The sequence below is a fragment of the Hypanus sabinus genome, chromosome 5 (genome assembly GCF_030144855.1).
Source record: "Hypanus sabinus isolate sHypSab1 chromosome 5, sHypSab1.hap1, whole genome shotgun sequence".
NCBI classification, from domain to species: Eukaryota; Metazoa; Chordata; class Chondrichthyes; order Myliobatiformes; family Dasyatidae; genus Hypanus; species Hypanus sabinus.
In genome coordinates, this window is record NC_082710.1 from 144,878,334 (window position 1) to 144,895,877 (window position 17,544).

General features: G+C 43.2%; 1 protein-coding gene across 2 annotated transcripts in view; it reads left to right on the forward strand.

The window, feature by feature from the left end:
• Nucleotides 1-17,544, forward strand: part of pcca (propionyl-CoA carboxylase subunit alpha) — a 463,897-nt gene that overhangs the window by 433,741 nt on the left and 12,612 nt on the right. For both annotated transcript variants that reach the window (XM_059970514.1, XM_059970515.1), the window contains one exon: nucleotides 4,820-4,960. In XM_059970514.1, coding sequence (XP_059826497.1) covers nucleotides 4,820-4,960 — 141 coding nt within the window. The remainder of the gene's footprint in view (nucleotides 1-4,819; nucleotides 4,961-17,544) is intronic.

Below are 17,544 nucleotides of genomic sequence, written 5' to 3' on the forward strand. Positions count from 1 at the left end.
ACCATTCATCTCGAGCACTGAAGTGGTGTGAAGTTTGAAGGTGCATGGCTTAAGGAGGAAGCATATGTAGCATAGGTTAAGATGACAGGTTAGCTTTATTAAAGATGAAAGATTGTCTTGTTTTTCACATGTACATTGGAGCATGCAATGAAATGCGTTTGTGCCATTGACCAACACAGTCCGTGGATGTGCTGTGGACAGCCCACAAGTGCCAATGTAGTCTGCCTGCAGCTAACTAACCCCTACTAACTTGTACATCTTTGGAACGTGGGAGGGAAAAGGAGGACCCAGAGGAAGCCCATGTGGCCACAGAGGGCACCTACAAACACCTTATGTGTATTGGCAGGAATTGAACACCAGTCTCACAGCCGGCACTGTAAAACGGTTCGCGAACCACTACACCAGCATGCCGCCCAGACGTTGACACAGTGACGGGAAGAATGTATTGACCTGATGATGCAATGAACGTAGAGAAGCACATGGAGACACAAGAAGCTGCAGATGGTGAAATCTGGAACCACGTTCAATCTGCAGGAGGAACTCAATGGTTTGAGATACATCGGGGTGTGGGGGTAGGAATTGTCGAGATTTCAAGTCGAAACCCTATATTGAGAAAAATATGTCCTGTTTGTAATGATTGTATGTAGAGCACTACAGCACAGGAACAGGCCCTTCAACCCACCATGTCTGTGCTGACCATGATGCCAATTTAAACTGCACGTGCTCTACATTCTCCTCTGTTTATGTGTCTGTCTCAATGCCTTTTAAATGTTACTTTTGTATCTGCTTACCCTGGAAACAGGTTCTAGACACCTCTGTGTGAAAAATAAACTTGCTTTGCAAATCCCTTTTAAATTCCACCCCCCCCCCCCACCAAAAGCTCTGACTTCTAGTATTTGAATATTATGGATCAAATACAATACTGTGCAAAAAAATAAATATATATATAGGGTGTCTAAGATTTTTGCACAGTACTGTAGTAATTTTATGTATTGCACTGTACTGCTGCTGCAAATAGAAACAAGTTTCATGACGTGCAAGTGATGATAAACCAGATTCTGATATTTGTCTCTATTGTAGACTGAAAGTGGGAAGGGGGGCAGAGAGAGTGCAATCATGGTTGGGAAAACAGGAAGAGAGAATGGAGGGAGCAGAAAGCACCAGATAAACTTCTGTAATGATCAATAAGCCCATTGCTTAGAATCATATGACCTTGCCTGGTGTCTCAGGGCTGGGTACATCTGCACCCATGCCGCCCCTCACCATTCCCAACATCCTTTTACAAACTTGACAAATACAGTACAATGCAAATGTCTTAGGCACCCTAGCTGTATATGTGTGCCCAAGTCTTTTTCACAGTACTGTATATTTTTGGAAAAAGCTCCTTGGCATATTTTTGGATCTTAGCAGTTTTTTCCTCCTCGTTTTCCTCAATTAGAGTGGCATTTGAATTCACAGGGACTGTGTAGCTAGCAGCTTCTATCAATATTGAATTTAGTTTTGTAAAGACTGGTAGCATATGTAAAATTCAAACTGTAAATGTTTGAATGTTACTGCAGAGACTGATAGCACACTTCAGACTGAACAAAGCTCGAAAAGCTGTGTACCAGAGCCAGTCTTGAAGCCTGCCTCTGTAGAAGTTTCTGTGGTACTGTTTTGTGTCCTTAATTCCTCAAGCAATACCTTCAAAAATAGAGTGGCTGGACTTCATCTAGTTGCTGACTCTGGTTAAAAGATCTGATGACAGTCCAGATTAGTTAGGACTATTTGGGTAACATCAAGTGTAGATATAATGGGCTGAATGACCCTCAACTCTTGTGGGTGTATCTATAGCTCCTGTGTGTAGAGGTTCAAAGATTTTCCACACCATGCTCTGCTTTCTCAGCCTACCTTACCCTCTGTGTATTAGCACTGCCAGCTGACGGTCAAGATCAGAAAAATAATCAATTTTGTGTTTTGTTTTTTGAAAAACTTAACCAACGTAAAAGCTGGATCACAAAGAGCAGGGTTGGAGGAGGGGGGTGGTTGATGTTCTTCAGTCTGGTTCTGAGAATTGTTGGGGGAAGGGAAGCGGGGTTCAAGCTGAAGAAAGACAGCCGAACCTTTGTGAATCACACTGCCTCTTGTTGAACAAGATGAGAGATGACTGGGCTGTGACCAGCAGATTTATCTCATCACTGTTTTAATCCTATGCTGGTTGAGAATGCCAAAGACATGAGTGCACTTTACTCAAATTAGGAGACAAAATAATAGAGCAATTAAAAAGACTATTTGCTAATTTCCTCCAATTCCTCCCAGACCCAGTTTATACATTAATTGCAGTTGGGGCAGACTTTCAGCAGGAACTGCTGCCATCTGCAGGAATTGCTTGTGAATGACACAGACAAACTTGAGGCGCAAGAGACTGCAGAATCCGGATCTAGAGCAGCCCACAAAACTGCTGGTGGAATTCAGCAGGTCAAGTGAAGAGTCTCGATCAGAGATTCAACTATCCATTTCCCTCCATAGATGCTGCTTGACCTGCAGAGTTCCTCCAGCATTGCATGCATTACTTTAATACCTTAACCTGCAGGCAGTGTGCTTAATTTACTCAGATTGAAGACATCACATTTGGAAGTTACAGAATGAATTTATTTATTGTGGAAGATTTTGAGTTGGTGTGATCAGGACGGAATAGGAAGTTGATCTGCTGGCTTCAGCCCTCTCTTCAACTGAGCGGATAGAGCTGCTAACCTGTGGGAGCAACTGGTGGCTCAGGTTCTTCTGCAGCCCCCCTCAGGAGATGTCATATCTCTGTGCTGAACTGCCCTTTCATTGAGGGCTGGCCCCTGCTCCCCACTGTTCCAACATTTGCCCTCACTCTGCCCCTCACTCCATCACTATTTTCACATCTCTCTATGACCTCCTCCATCTCCCTCTACACTCCAGGACCTCATCTTCCAGTTCTAGCTACCTGGGTACCCTTGTCTATCATTTCTCCACTGTTGGTATCTGTGCCTTTAATTACTCCAGCCCCCAGTCTCTGGAATTACTCCCTAAACTCCTCTACCTCCCTTCCTTTAAGAGTATGCATTTCATTGATAAATGATATAGGCTTCAGGCCCTATTTCCCTAAAGCGCTCAGCATCACAGTTTGTTTGCTGGGAATGCTGAGGTGGCTCCTTCTGGCCAGGTCTTTATCTCCCTTCGAACTAGTTTAGCTGGTTTAATCAGTGGTCAGTATGCAGGAATTAGTAGTCAGAGGATCCAAGGCCACTTTGGATCCACCACCAGGGATGTTGGTATAAACCAGGTCTAATGTGTTCTCACCTCTGGTAGCAAAGTTAACATGCTGATAGAATTTAGGCAGGACTGCTTTTTTTTATGGCACTCATCTTCTCCGACTGCATCTATAGGAAGAGAAGCAAAGTTAGTGCTTCAGATCAAAGACCTTTCATCAGTACCAGCAAGGAGATGAAAGAAGCTTGTAGATCTTCAGCACAAGGGGTGTTTTTGCCTAACAGGTTACAACTGGGGTGACCATGGGGTAAACTGTAAGCAATGTTATCCGGTCAAAGAGTAAATGGGAGCAGTTGGCGAGAGTGAGAGCATAGAAGAATTGTGGAGTGAAGAGCCAAGCCCAGCAGGTCGGGCCAGTCATGTCCTCTATTTCCAGAGGGATAGGGGGTGCAGGGGGAAACTAACTGAGCCATTATCTCAGGTGGGCAACTGATTCTGATAGACATGAAGTTTCCTGTAGTTGTGGAATTCAATATTGAGGCTGCAACATGCCCAGACAGAAGATGAGGTACTGTTCCTCAAGTTGGTGGTGAGTCTCAGTGCATTAATGTAGGGGGCCGCCAAATGGCCAACGTGGGAGTGGGAAGGAGAATTAGAGTGGCAGGCAGTGAGAAGGTCAAGATCTGACCTTCCCTGAGGACTGAGCACATGTTCTGTAAAGTGAGCATCGAAATTGTATGTGGCTTTTCTAAAGTTAAGGAGACCACATGTGATTATTGAGTGCACTACACCAGACTGGAAGAAGTGCCAACGAATTACTGCCTCACCTGGAAAGACTGTTCAGGTCCCTGGGTGGTGGGAAGAGAAAGGACGGGTGTTACATCACCTGTGGTTACAAGGGAAAGTGCTGTAAGAGCGGGTTGGTTATTGGGAATGGACTATGATATCACCAAGGGAACAGTCCCTGCAAAAAGCCAGAAGGGGAGGCAAGGGGGAAGTGTGACAGGTGGATGAGTTTCTTTGAAGGTGGCAGATATTATGGAGAATGATCTGTTGATCTCGAGAGGGAGTGGATTCAAAGGAGAAGAGTTCAATGTTGAGAGTAAGTAAAATCAGGCAAATGAGTGTTGTTGGAGGGGAACTGGTTGGGCCTCTGCTCCAGGAAGAGGAAAAGGGTCTTCTTGTAGTGATGGGATAGAGATTTAAAGAGGATTGGATATCCATGATGAAGGTGGGTCCAGGAATTGTAAAAGGTCAAAGGGGTGGGGGCATTGGAAGTGTCATCGATATAAGTGAGACAGGATTGGACCAAAGAAGAACTAGTAGAGTGAAGGAGGGAAGAAATGAATAGGAGCAGGCTGAAGCAAGGAGTGTGTCAGGACAGAACTGCTTGTGGCTTTTGAGCAGGAGGTAGAAAGAAGCATGCTCCATGGAGGTGGGGCACAATAAAAAGTTAGAAAGCACAAGTACCGAGTCAATTCTTCTTGACAGTAGGATCAAATTTGTACTTATGGAGTGAACTACTCAAGGCAAAGAGATGTCTGTAACTTGCTCGGACTGTATAACCTATTTAAAAAGTTGATGTGCTCTTTGTTTCCAGTACAAAATCCAAGTGTTGACCCAGCTGGCAGCGGAGCTGAATAAATACATGCCAGAGAAGGTGCTAGAGGACACTGGCAACACCATAATATCACCCATGCCTGGAACAATTGTCAGTATAAACGTGGCAGTTGGAGATGAGGTAAGCGTTATTGCTACATTTGCTGCTGTGACTGTCTTTGTTATGCATTCAAATTGAGCCACACAGAGTCAAGATACTTACTTTTGAGTTTTGCTTTTGAATGAATTCGTATTGAGTATATCTTGCATCCTTTCAGCTAGTTTGCACTTATAAACTGGCTTAAACCAGTCTGTCTGGGTGATAGTGTATGCCAATCAGCAGAAGAAAGCAACAAGTCATATGGCAAGAAGATTTAAAAAAGCTTACTCCAGCAAACAGTCTACAGAATCTATTTAAACGAAACACTGCAGCATACAGTGTACAGACTCTATTGAAAGAGTGTTCCAGCAGTCTGCACAGTCTATTTAAACAGCATACTTCAGCAAATACTCTAAAACAGTATTGGCTGAATAGTAGTTTTTGTGGAAGGTTTGAAGTGGAATCCTGCTAGTGCAAAAAAGCCAAAATGAAAGATACTCTGCTGTCAGGCAACCTGCTCTGAAAGCATGAGTGATTTAGCAGGCAGGTCCAGCAAACAGTTATGAAGGCCAACAACATTTCGGCCGTTGTCGCAAACAGTTTGGAAGTGAGGGTGGGGGGGATGAGCATTTATTACCAGCGTACCTCAGCAAGAACAAGGCATGGTTTTGGCCTCTTTATCTAAAAAAGGATGATATGGTTGCACAACCTCACTTTTTAAAAATATACAGTATTTCTGGTTTTTGCATGTTTTTTAATCTATTCAATATACGTATACTGTAATTGATTTACTTATTTGTTTATTATTATTATTTTTCTCTATTATGTATTGCATTGAACTGTTAATACTAAGTTAACAAATTTCACATCCTATACCAGTGATGATAAACCTGATTCTGATTCTGAAGGCAGCTTGAAGCAGATTCACCCAGCTAATTCCTGGGATGAGTGAGCTGTTTCCCAGAGAGGCTGAACAGGTGGGTCTGTGGTTTTTGGTGTTCAGATGAGTTAGCGGTGATCTCATTGAAGCATGTGAGATCCTAATGAGGCTTGATTAGCCTCAAATGTTAAGATGTTTCCGTTAGTGGGAAAGTCTTGACGGAAGGAGAAGGGCCTGATGGTTTAAGACTGAGATGGGAAGAAATTTCATAAAGGGGGATGAATCTCAGGAATTCTCTGCAATAGAAAGTTGTGGATGCTGGAGTATTAGAAATGGGGGATAGATATATTTTTTGAAAGATCTGTAAACTGAGGACGATGGAAAGCTGATGCAGAAGAGGAGTTGAGTGAAGATGGTGGGGCAGGTTTGAGGGGCTTGTGGCCTACCTCTGTTTATCTTTGTGTCCTTGTGAACTCTGGGGTAAGAGGAGGTTGGGCAAACAGGAAGAATTCACCTGTTGTCGCCTGGTACTACATCCTGACAGAAGGGGTAAATGGATTAAAGCAGAGGGGCTAAACACAAAATACCAGCAGTGAAGAGCCTAATTTGAACAGGCTTGCTTATAGAAATTGAACTAATTTCTAGCAGAATATGTCTTCCATATCTGGTGATGAACATCATATGGACTAATTTTGCCTCTTCCTCTTGCTGTGGTTTAACTGAGCACTTCTGTCTAGTGCAGTGGATTCTTACAAAATTGTGCTATTGCCGGGCTTAAATTGTGTTACATAGCTACAGAGCGAGTAAAACACTGGAGTGAACGAGAGGATGGACTTGTTGGAACATTAGATTGCAGTCTGTGGGTGTCTCAATAATAGACTGAGCTGGGAGATGAGATACGGGGATGAACAGCAGTTTTCAAGCACACCAATTGATGAGGTGGCAACCTCTATTTTCTTTTACACAAAGCCGTTGAGGTGTGCTGTGTTCTCACCATTTGGAGAGAGCAGAGTCCCAAGTGTGGAGAGAGCTGCCACAATATTCCTCCAGAGGTGGATGAGTTGACAGGATGATCAGTCCAGCCATGGGGCTATAATGAGGGTTCTTTTATTGAGTTAAGAGGAAAGAAGATTCAGATTCAGTTTATTGTCATTTAGAAACCACAAATGCAATGCAGTTAAAAAAATGAGACAACGTTCCTCCAGAATGATATCACAAAAGCATACGACAAAACAGACTACTCCAGAAAATCCACATAACGTTTGGCAATCCCCAATCCAGAGTCCAGGGAGGCTGCTGTGTATTAATATCGCGCTACCGTCTTAGCGTGTTCCCCAGAAAGGAGCTCCAAAACCACCAGACAAACAAAACCAAAAACTAAAGCTACAAGACCTGCACAAAACCACATAGTTACAACAGTGCAAACAATAGCATAATTGATTAAAAAAAACAGACCATGGTTCAAAAGAAATCACCACACCATTTCCACAAGTCCCCAGGGTCCCGACAGATTCGCCATCCCATGTCGGCGGCAGAAGGGAATACCCCCACTATAGACTTCCATGGCGCCGCCCGACTCATCCTCGCAGACACAGCACACAATGAAAGTGACCTGACCGCAGCGGACTCCGAGTCCGTTGAACCTCCGAGCCGACGACCATCCCCTCCAGCACAGCTTCTCCGAGCACCATCCTCTGCTGAGCGTATTAAGACGGCCCTGCCAACGGCCATCGGCAACGCGACCCCGAGGACTGGGGGCCTGTTCTTCCCAGCAGAGACCCGGACCTCACAGCAGCAGCAGCAACGAAGAAGGTCTTCCTGGAGATTTTCCGATGTTCCTCTGTGCTCCCACATCCGTTTTCAATCGATTTTGATTGCGCACGGCATCCCACTTCACAAATAACAGTTAATCAGCTCCGGAGTGGCCGCTGCAAGCTGCGTCGCGCCACCATCTTGGTCTTAAATGAAGATGAGATTTTCATGATTACAGGGCATGCACAAACGCCTTACAGAAACCTGGTGTGGTCATTGTCACAGCAAGCACAGTAGTCAATTTATGCACAACAGGCTCCCATATCCTGACTGGCTGCATCACTGCCTGGCATGGGAACTGTACTTCCCTCAATCACAGGACTCTGCAGAGAGTGGTGCAGACAGCCCAGCACATCTGTAGTTGTGAACGTTCCACTATTCCAAACATTTACAAAGGCAGGTGTGTAAAAAGGGTCTGAAGGATCATTGGGGACCTGAGTCACCCCAACTACAAACTGTTCCGGCTGCTACTATCCAGGAAAGGGTACCAGAGCATAAAAGCCAGGACCAACAGGCTCCAGGACAGCCTCTTCCACTAGGCCACCAGACTGATTAATTCATGCTGACACAATTGTACTGTATTTCTATGTTATATTGACTATCTTGTTGTACATACTATTTATTATAAATGACTATAAATTGCACATTGCATATTTAGACAGAGACATAACAAAGATTTTTACTCCTCATGTAAATGATGAATGTAAGTAAGAAAGTCAATTCAATTCAATTCACAAACACAGGTGATTTATAAACTGAGGGTTAAATATTGGGTAGAACAACAGGTAACTCCCATGCTCTTCATTGAGACCATATGGTGGATCCTTTACCTGACAGTGTGGACAAGACCTTGATCTCTCTTTGTACTGTGCTGCTGTCAGTCTAGGGTATCGCGGTGAATTTTCTCACATTGACGTTGAACCTCCAACCTTCCGATCCAGAGTGGAGAGTATGATTCACTGAGCCACAGCTGACACTCAGCACTTTGCCGAGTTCTTTTGAAGAACCTCTGTACTTTAATCATTGTCCATGCGCCACAGTGTGAATCTGCCTTCTCCAGGTGACTTCATTTTGCATTAATTTACCTTGTCCATTCAGGCAAAAACAGAATTACACCACATTTGATCTTGTGCAAAAGTACGATCCTGCAAAAGCCCTTGATTTTAGAAATGAGTTGAAGTGCTTCACAGATTGTGTTTTACTACTGGAGATGAAATCAGAAATAATTACGGTGGATTCCAGTTAATTGGGCCATTGGTTAACTGGGGCAGCCATTTATTTATGACAACTCTTAAAGAACAAAAGTTAAATTGAGAAAATATCTGAGATTCCCTTTGTTTAATTGGGACAAGATGCTGCTTAATTGGGGCTGGGGACTGTTGTTGAACAGCCTCTAACTAGTGACAGTTGCATGCTCTTGCGTAGCCATTAGACATTACACCGTGCTTAGAGTGAGTAGTTTTTAAATAGCCTCAGTTGCACGTGTTTATGTTCAAAAAGTACTGATTTTTGTCACTAATTGTTCGAGAGAAATAGGCAGTAAGACAATTTGAAATTGTTTGCTCACCACAGTTTCAAGTATTCAGGCTTTGAGGTGCCAGAACTGGCCAGGAGTGAAAATGAAATGATTTCACTACTTCAACAAGTTAGGAATCACAGAGGTATGGACAATCATCATTAATGTTACAGTGAAAATGAAGATTTGGAGGATTCAGTCATCGAAGGCACTGCATGAAGGCAGTCCAGTATCTGCACTAGGTGTCTGTGATTATTTGGTTCATTTACAGTCAATCAAAAGAACATGGCAGATGAATTCCTCTGTCAATAAATATTAGGAACTAATACACAGTTTTATAGTACTGTAGAGGTATTGGCAATGTTATAATTTGTTCTGCATTTCATTTAAATACATAAATTATTGCTCCGTTAAACAGTAGTCTTTTTTATACCTTTTAACTATTTCCATGAAACTTTGGGTGATAGGGACAGCCGCTTTAATTGGGCCAGAATGTGCAGGTCGCAATGTATCCCAGTTAACTGGAATGCACTGTATTTCACATCTGATATCTAACTTTCTACTCTGCATTATACATCATTGGCTTGGCTTTTCTACTGTCTCATTAACTTGCACAGTTACCAGACTTTTATTTGGAGTCTTGCTGGTAAAGATAGTTACCTGAGGAAGTCACTTTTATTGATCAAGTGGAATTTAACAGTGGAAATGTGTTTCATTTTCAGCTGCTAAACAATTTCTAAGCAATTTCAGGGACATGAGTTGGAATTAGAAACAGGTTTATTATCACTGTCGTATATGACATGAAATTTGTTGGCTTGCAGCAGTACAGTGCCAAGACATGAAATTACTATAAATTACAAAATAGATGCAAATAAAAGGAAGTTGTTAAATGTTAGGTTTGGGTTGAGTGACAGGTATCAGATTCGAATGTCACAGTGGTCTGTTGGATGCCCAGTTACATCTGGGCCCTGTACATCTTTGGAATGTGGGAGGAAACTGGAGCACCCGGAGGAAACCCACATGGTTATGGAGTGAATATACAAGCTCCTTACAGACAGCAACAGAACTGAACCCATGTGTCTGGAGCTGTAATAGCGTTATGGCTGACAACTACGCTACCATGCTGCCCCAAAGTGAACGTGATTGTTTTGTAAAGGATGATGCTGTGTATAGTCCCCTTCACATGTCAAGGAATGGTGAAACACATAGGGTGTTTTTTTAAACGTAAAGAGAACAAAGCGCGTGAAGCCAGCCTGGCTGCTCCTGGAGGAACACGCTGAAGCGAGATGAGGTTGGTAATGGATGTGCTCTCTTTCTTCCAGCAGCTGCTTATTCTTCATGGCAGCTTTGAGCAGTGAACGTAAGCTGTACCATCGTGACCTGTACTCATTGTCAGTCTTAATTGTGTAGCCTTAATTACCAAACGCACTGGCAACATTGAAAAGGATTTAGTTAATTCCTTCCTTTTTAGCATCAGACTCTTGAATTGCGATTGAACTTTGATCCGGTGCCAGCTCTCTGTGCAGAGTAACAAGTGCCTCTGATTGCACAGTGGGCTTGGCAGTCAGAGGAGCTGCTGCACACCGTACAGTTGCTTTGGCCGGGGATGAATAGGGAGCCCTTGCTCTGTTATCAGTGATCTATCTTCCTGCATTTTCGGACTTCCTTTGGGTTTCGGCATGTAGTTGGAGGAAGCCTTCCCATTTGGATCAGCACCACAGTATGGCACAGATAACTGTTTTATTGAGAAGTAGCTCAGTGGTTGTGTGAACAGGCACCAGAAGGTGGGGGGCTAGAACATCTGTATACCACTTTAAATAGCTGCAGAGGGTATAGACCAGCATGCCTGTAACAGGGTGAGGCCATTCAGTGTTTTGGCCTTAGAATTGCAGGTAATTTACAATATCATTTGCCTATCCTAATAGCTTACATCTTACTCTGGGTTCATTGGCTTGTAGTTCAAAGAGGCACACAGCACAGAAACAGGCTCTTCAGCAACAAACCTATACCAACCATTAGGCAACTCTTTACACTAATTAATTGGTAGTTCACACAAAATGCTGGAACTCAGCAGGTCAGGCAGCATCATTGGAAAGGAATAAACAGTCAATGTACTGGGCAGAAACCCTTCATTAATCCTGGATGAAGGATCTTGGCCCGAAACATTGACTGTTTATTCCTCTCAATAGATGCTACCTGACCTGCTGAGTTCCTCCAGCATTTTGTGTGTGTGTGTGTGTGTTGCGCTGGATTTCCAGCATTGACAGAATCTCTCGTGTTCATTAATTGGTAATATGTTTCTCGTGTCATATGTGGCAGGATTCAGTGAAAGGCTTTTGTGTGCATGCCATCCAGACAGGTCCTTCCGTACGTTAGTACTTTAAGGTACTAAAAGGAAATCTGTCTGCAGAATAGTGTTACAGTTTCACAGAAAGTTCACTGCAGGTAGACAAATAAAGAGATTGGTTTCATTTGTCACATGTTCTTCGAAACATCAAAACATACAGTGAAATGAATCATTTGCGTCAAATGACTAACACAGTCTAAAGATGTGCAAGTGTTGCCATGCTTCCAGGGCCAACATAACTACTTACTAAGCTGTACATCTTTGGAATGTGGGAGGAAACTGGAGCACCCAAAGGAAACTCTCGTGGTCACAGGGAGCAAGTACAAACTCCTTACAGACAACGGCGGGAATTGAACCCCGTTCACTGGCGCTGTGGAGTGTCATACTAACCGCTATGCTATCTTGCTACCCATGCACACTAAGGAGTGAAGTGGGAGACAAGAGCGTGTAAACTCCACACAGACTACACTGGAGTTGCTGGAACAGTGAAGCAGTGGCTCGATCAGCTGCACTACTCTGCCAGTTTGGTGACTCACCTTTAACCTATGCCCTCCAGTTTTAGACCTCCCTCCCGGGTAAATACTGTGTAGATTCATCTTATTTTTGCCTCCTCATGATTTTATCAACCTCTATAAGGCCAAGCCTCAGTCTCCTTTACCTCATGGAAAAGCAGCCTCAGCATCTCCAGTCTCTGGTTATACCTCAAGCCTGCTAGTCCTGGCAACATCCCTGTGAATCTTTTCTGCATCCTCTCCAGGCAGACGTCCTTCCTACAGAAATGCACGCAGTATTCCAAGTGTACTCTCTCAAAATCTTGTACAGTGATACAATTTCAGCTCTTGTACTTACTGCATGCCAGACATTCTGATCACCACCCTGTCTATTTGTGTACTTAAACATCTAGCTCTCTCTGTTCTACAGCATTCTCCAGGGTCCTGCCATTGACTGTGTAAGTCCTGCCCTGGTTTATCTTCCCAAGTTGTAGCACTTCACACTTGTCTGAGTTAAATTCCATCTCCCATTCCTTGGCCCACTTTCCCAGTTGATCTAGATCCTGTTGTAACTTTAGACAACTTCCTTCAATGTCCACAATAATATCAGTTTTGGTGTCATCGGAAACTTATGAACTATGCCAATGGCATTTTAATACAAATTGTTGACAACAGCAGTGAACCCAGCACCAACCCCTGCAGCACGCCACTGGTCACAGGTTTCCAAGCTGAATAACAATCCTACATTACCAAGTGTGACTTGGTGCCTGGTGTGTGTTTGGTTGACTAGCTCATCCTGGATTCCATGTGATCTTAACTTCTAGACCAGTTTACCTTGCAGGACCTTGTTAAATGCCTTGCTAAAGTCCACGTGGACCACATCTGCCACCCTGACTTCCTCAATCCTCTTGATCATCTCTTCAGAAACAAGTCCTGCACACTGGAAAGTGGAAATTAAACAGAGAGTTCTGTTGATAATGTGCCACAGTACAGGCAGCATCTGAGGAGAGAAACAGTTAATGTTTGGAATATGAAAGTAAGCTAGCCAGTAATATTAAAGAGCATACCAAAAGTTTCTTCAGATTCATAACTTGTAAAAGAGAGGCAAGAGTGGATATTGGACCGCTGGAAAATGATCCTGGAGAGGTAGTAATGGGGGACAATGAAATGACGGATGAACTGCATCAGTCTTCTCTATGGAAGACACTAGCAGTATGGTGGAAGTTCCAGGTGTCGGGAGGCATGAAAAGCGTAAAGTTACCATAACTAGAGAGAAGGCTCTTGGGAAACTGAAAGGTCTGAAGGTAAATAAGTCACCTGGACCAGATGGCGCACATCCCAGGGTTCTAAAATGTAATGATCTTTCAAGAATAACTAAGTTCTGGAATGGTTCTAGAAGACTTGAAAATTGCAAATGTCACTCCACTCTTCAAGAAGGGAGAGAGGCAGAAGGAAGGAAACTATCGGCCAGTTAGTCTGACCACAGTGGTTGGGAAGATGGTAGTCAATTATTAAGGATGAGGTCTCTGGGGTACTTGGAGGCATATGATAAAATGGTTTCCTCAAGGGAAAATCTTGCCTGACAAATTTGTTGGAATTCTTTGAAGAATTAACAAGCAGTATAAACAAAGGAGAATCCATTGATGTTGTGTACTTGGATTTTCAGAAGGCCGTTGACAAGGTGCCACACATGAAGCTGCTGAACAAGCTAAGAGCCCTTGGTATTACAGGAAAGATTCTAGCATGGATAAAGCAGTGGCTGATTGGCAGGAGGCAAAGAGAGGGAATAGGGGGAACCTTTTCTGGCTGGCTGCCGGTGACTAGTGGTGTTTCACAGAGGTCTATGTTGGGACTGATTTTTTTTGTATTATATGTGAGTGATTTGGATGATGGAACTGATAACTTTATTGCAAAGTTTGCAAACGATATGAAGATAGGTGGAGGAGCAGGTAGTTTTGAGGAAGTAGAGAGGCAACAGAAGGACTTAGACAGATTAGGAGAATGGACAAAGAAATGGCAGATGGAATACAGTGTCAGGTACTTTGGTAAAAGAAATAAAAGGTCAGCTATTTTCTAAATGGAGACAAGATACAAAAAACTGAGCTGCAAAAGGACTTGTGAGTCTTTGTGCAGGATTAGTGGCAAAGAAGGCAAATGCAATGTTAGCATTAATTTCAAAAGGACTAGACTATAAAAACAAGGATGTAATGTTGAATCTTTATAAAGCACTGGTGAGGTCTCACTTGGGAGTATTGTGGGCAGGTTTGGGTCCCTATCTTAGAAAAGGTGTGCTGGAACTGGAGAGGGTTCAGAAGAGGTTCATGAAAATGATTCCAGGATTGAACGTTTTGTCATATGAAAAACATTTGATGGCTCTAGGTCAATATTCACTAGTATTCAGAAGATTGAGGGGTGACCTCATTAAAACCTATTGAATAGTGAAAGGCCTTGATAGAGTGGATATGCATAGGATGGTTCCTCTGGTGGGAGAGTCTGAGATCAGAGGACACAGCCTCAGAATAGAGGGGCATCCTTCTAGAATGGAGATGAGGAGGAACTTCTTTAGCCAGAGAGTGGTGAATCAATGGAATTATTTGCCACAGGCAGCTATGGAGCCTGAGTCTTTATGTATATTTAAAGCAGAGGTTGATAGGTTCTTGATTGGTCAGGGTATGAAGAGAAGGCAGGAGATTGGGGCTGAGGGGAAAATTGGATCAGTCATAATGAAATGGCGGAGCAGACTTGATGGGCCCAAATAACCTAATTCTGATCCTATATCTTATGGTCTTGTGGTTTCAGCTCGATAAGTGAATAATAAACTTAGTGAATAAATCACTGGAAACAGTGAGGAAGAGGCTCAGTGCAAATTGTAGATTAGCAGGAGGACTTCTGTTCTGGCCTTGGCTTAGTGGAGACTCCTCAACCTCCTTTAGATGCCCAGGATTATTGCCATCATGCTGTTAAGAAAGAAACTCACAATGGAAACGTTGCTGCTACCAAAGTTAAAGTCAAGGTTATTATCATAGGCACAAGTACATATCTGCACAGGTGCAATTACAAGCTTCTTACACATAGTGTAATGTAAGCAACATAACAGTGCAATCACTTTACAGCTTCAGTGATCACCGATCAGCAATCAGTTCCCACTGCTGCCTGTAAGGAGTTTGTATGTTCTCCCCGTGACTGTGCGTGTTTCTCCCGGTGCTCTGGATCCCCCCCCCCCCACCACATTCCAGAGGTTATTGTTAAGGTTCATAGGTTCAGGGCATGCTATGGTGTGCTAGAAGTGTGGCAACACTTACGGGCTTCCCCCAGCACAATCCTCACTTATTTCATTTGTTGCAAATGATACATTTCACTGTAAGTTAAGATGTTTTAATGAACATGACAAAAAAAAATCAATTTTCTTAAAAGCAAGCATAAATTACATATAAACACAATTTTCACAAGAAGTAACACAATTAGAACAAGAAAAAGATAAACAAAGGTTATTTTGGTGCAATGTCAGCAAGTAGTTCTAGTGTTGCTAAATTGTAGTCATTAGCATGATGCTGGTTGGTTCAGGAATCTAATGGTTGAAGGGAAGTAACTGCCCTTGAACCTGGTGGTGTGGGAACTTTCCTTCACCTTGTTGTTATCAGCCCTCACCTGATTGTTGAAAGTCAACTCATGCCACTCAACAAGTAATGTCCTGCTTGGAGTGAGTAACTAAAGGAAAATTTACTGGAAAAACTCATCAGGGAAAGAGAAAGTCATTGTGACCCTTTGTCAGAACCAGGAAAGAGAGAGGTAGAAATTGGTGTTCAGTAGGAGAAATGGTGTGCATTGAGGGAGTGCAGCATAGGTTCACAAGGTTAATTCCCGGGATGGCGGGACTGTCATATGTTGAAAGATTGGAGCGACTGAGCTTGTATGCACTGGAATTTAGAAGGATAAGAGGGGATCTGATTGAAACATATAAGATTATTAAGGGATTGGACATGCGAGAGGCAGGAAACATGTTCCCGATGTTGGGGGAGTCCAGAACCAGAGGCCACAGTTTAAGAATAAGGGGTAGGCCATTTAGAATGGGGTTGAGAAAAAACTTTTTCACCCAGAGAGTTGTGGATCTGTGGAATGCTCTGCCTCAGAAGGCAGTGGAGGCCAATTCTCTGGATGTTTTCAAGAAAGAGTTAGATAGAGCTCTTAAAGATAGTGGAGTCAAGGGATATGGGGAGAAGGCAGGAATGGGGTACTGATTGTGAATGATCAGCCATGATCAGATTGAATGGCGGTGCAGGCTTGAAGGGCTGAATGGCCTACTCCTGCACCTATTGTCTATTGGTGTGGCTGGGCTCAGTAGAACAAAGGAAATATCTGTGATAGGGCATCAAAATAGCTGAATGGGGGTAGTCACTAGCAGTAACCTCCTTGGTCTTTGTAGTGTTTAGTTCATAGTAAGGAGATGTGGCCTGCTTGTAGCTTACCTTTTCATTGAGTAGAATAAGACCAAAAACAATAACAACCATAAAACATAGGAGCAGAATTAGGCCATTTGTCTCATTGTCTGCTCCACCATTTTACCATGGCTGATTTATTATCCCTCTCAAACACAATCTCCCTGTGACCTTTGATGCCCTGATTAATCAAGAAACTATCAGTTTCCACTGTAAATATACCTAATGACCTGGCTTCCATAGCCATCAGTGGCAATGGAATTCCACAGATTCACCACCATCTGGCTAAAAAATTTCCTCCTCATCTCTGTTTTAAATGGACGTTCCATTCTGAGGCTGTGCCTCTGGTTCTAGACTTCCCCAATATAGGAAACATTCTCTCTACATCCACTGTACCTAGGCTTTTCAACGTTCAATAGTTTTCAATGAGATTCCTTCTCAGCCTTCTGAACTCCATCAAGTACAGACCCAGAGCCATCGAATGCTCATCATCAGTTAATTCTTTCATTCCCGGAACCAATTTAATGAACCGCCCCTGGACCCTCTCCAATGCCAGCACATCTTTTCTTAGATAAGGGGCCCAAAACTGCTCACAATACTTCAAGTGTGGTCTGACTAATGTCTTACAAAACCGCATAATGACATCCTTGCTTCTGTATTGTAATCCTCTTGAAATTAATGCTTCCTTCCTTACGATCAACTCAACTTGCAAGTTAACCTTTAGGGAATCCTGCATAAGGACAGCAAGTCCTTTTGCACTTCTGATTTTTGAATTTTTTCCCCATTTATAAAGTAGCCTATGCCTTTGTTCCTTCTACCAAAGTGCACTTCCCTACACCGTATTTCATCTGCCACTTCTTTGCCCATGCTCCAAATCTGTCCACATCTTTCTGCTGACTCCCTGTTTCCTCAACACTACTTGCCCCTCAACCTATCTTTGTATCATCCACAAACTTGGCCACAAAGCCATCATTTCGGTCATCCACATTATTAACATATAAAATGGAAAGTAGCAGAACCAATGCAGACCCCTGTGGAACACCAGTAGTTGCCAACAGCCAACCTGAAAAAGCCCCCTCTGTTCCCACTCTTTGTCTCTGCCAGTTAGTCAATCTGCTATACATGAGTACATTTCCTGTAATAT